Source organism: Sinocyclocheilus grahami, unplaced genomic scaffold, assembly GCF_001515645.1.
Source record: "Sinocyclocheilus grahami isolate Dianchi unplaced genomic scaffold, SAMN03320097.WGS_v1.1 scaffold5980.1, whole genome shotgun sequence".
NCBI classification, from domain to species: Eukaryota; Metazoa; Chordata; class Actinopteri; order Cypriniformes; family Cyprinidae; genus Sinocyclocheilus; species Sinocyclocheilus grahami.
Window position 1 is genome coordinate 3,966 of NW_015510527.1, and position 2,120 is coordinate 6,085.

At 39.9% G+C, this 2,120-nt stretch overlaps 1 protein-coding gene across 1 annotated transcript; it reads left to right on the top strand.

The window, feature by feature from the left end:
• Positions 1-395: 395 nt before the first annotated feature.
• Positions 396-1,919, top strand: LOC107577414 (GTPase IMAP family member 7-like). Its single transcript, XM_016263495.1, has 2 exons — positions 396-426; positions 568-1,919. The coding sequence occupies exons 1-2, from the start codon at positions 420-422 to the stop codon at positions 1,917-1,919; spliced, it is 1,359 nt and encodes a 452-aa protein (XP_016118981.1). The 5' UTR covers positions 396-419.
• The last annotated feature ends 201 nt before the right edge of the window (positions 1,920-2,120 follow it).

A 2,120-nucleotide genomic window follows, 5' to 3' on the forward strand; every position in this document is an offset into this window, starting at 1 on the left:
GCAGACTTGACATAAACAGACTAGACTCACCAACAGCGGGTTAAATACATTCAATACACGACGAGAGCACAATGGGAACATGAAGCTACTTATAGGAAACAAGAGGGTCACATGACAAGAACAAACCAATGGGAAACAAGACACATGACTAAGACAACCAATCAGAACATGACACAATGAACAGGGGAACCAATGGCATGAATATATGAGGGCAAGGGAAGCATGACACAAACAGGAACCATGAAACAATTACAAAATAAAAGACATGGAAAACATGAACATGAAACAAAACACCACATTACACTGACAAATTACATTACACTTTATAAAATATTTGACTGGATGTTAAGCACTGTCAATAATGCCCTGAATATTATTTCTGACATTGCAGAAATTCACCTCAGCAAAAGAAAAGCACAATGAGAGGTAATAAATATTTTTATGTTAATAAAATTAAGGCTAGAATCAAATCTGTTTTATAATATGCATATAATATGCATGTTTATTTATTTATTTTTTTTAATCAGTACAATACTCTTCACTAACCAGAGTGTCTTTTTTAAATAGAGTCTAAACCTGCAAGAAAAATTGTTCTTCTTGGAAAAACAGGAGATGGCAAAAGCAGCTGTGGAAATACTATTCTCAGTGAACAAATATTCAAAGCTGAATCTTCACCTGAGTCTGTTACAGCTGAATGTAAAACAGGAGTTGCGATGGTTGGTGGAAGAACAGTCACAGTTATTGACACACCTGGAATCTTTGACACGCGTCTTGAGGAGGAAGAGGAAGTCATCAAATCTCGGATCATTAAATCCATTATTGAATGCGCTCCAGCTGTTGTTGCCTTAGTCATCGTTCTAAAAGTTGGAAAGTACACAAGACAAGAAAGAGAGACTCTGGATAAAATTGTTGAGTATTGTGGAGAGGAAACCTTTAAACATGCAGTGGTTTTATTCACTCACGGCGAACAGCTAAAAGGTAAAACCATCAAAGAATTTGTTCAGAAAAGTATAAAACTACAGGAGCTTGTTGATAAATGTGGAGGTCGCTGTCACGTTATTGACAATGAACGCTGGAATGACTGTCATTTAGGGTACAGGAGCAACAAGGTTCAGGTGAAAAATCTGCTGCACACCATCGACAAGATGGTGGAAGAGAACGGCTGCTACACCAATGATCTGATGTTAAATGTAGAGGAAGAAATTCAAGACAAGATGAATAGTATGCTTATAGTTCATTTGTCTACAAAAGAGAAACTAGAAGCAGCGAAGAAGATTGTTCTTGAAAAACATCTTATTAGGCTTGCAGGAGTTTCTACAGGGATACTGATTGGTGCTTTTCTGGGCATTGGTGTCGCTGTGGCCTCTGTTGTGGCTTTACTCAAGGCAGCCAAATTAAAAGAAGTAGTCAAAGCAATAGACATAGCTGTAACTGCTGCAGGCACATTGGCAGATAAAACAGCAGTGGCAGCAGCAGCAGGAGGAACAGCAGCAGTAGGAACAGCAGCAGTATCTGCAGTGGCAGGAGCAGTGGAGGCAGGAGTAGCAGCAGGAGCAGTAGGAGCAACAGCAGCAGCAGGAGTTGTAGCTGTGGAGGCAGGAGTTGCTGCAGGAACCACAGGAGCAGCAGTCGGAGCAACAGCAGCAGCAGCAGGAACAGTAGCAGTGGAGACAGGAGTTGCTGCAGGCGCCGGCATTGGAGCAGCAGCTGGTTCAGGAATTGGTGTAGGTGTGGTATTTGGAGCTGCAGCTCTTGCAGGAGCGATCGGAGGGGGAATCGTAGGATACAAAGCAGCAAAAGAAGCCGATTCTGTGCTTGAGGCCATTAAGATTTCAGCTAAAGTTAATTATGAGAATGCAAAAGAGGTTGTTAAAAAGGCAGAAAGACTGCCTTCTAACGTTTATAAGAAGCTTCAATAGAATTCCTTATTATAAATTAAATACAACTACTTGCTGTTGTAAATCTAATATTTTCATTTACATTTTATAGAACATACTACTTCAGTAAATCAAGACAATCTGTTCTCTTAGCATCATGAAAAATAAAATTATAATTATTTGTACACAGAACTGGATGGTCAGTGGTGTTTATGTTCATATGGGTGTAGCCGGTTGATTGGA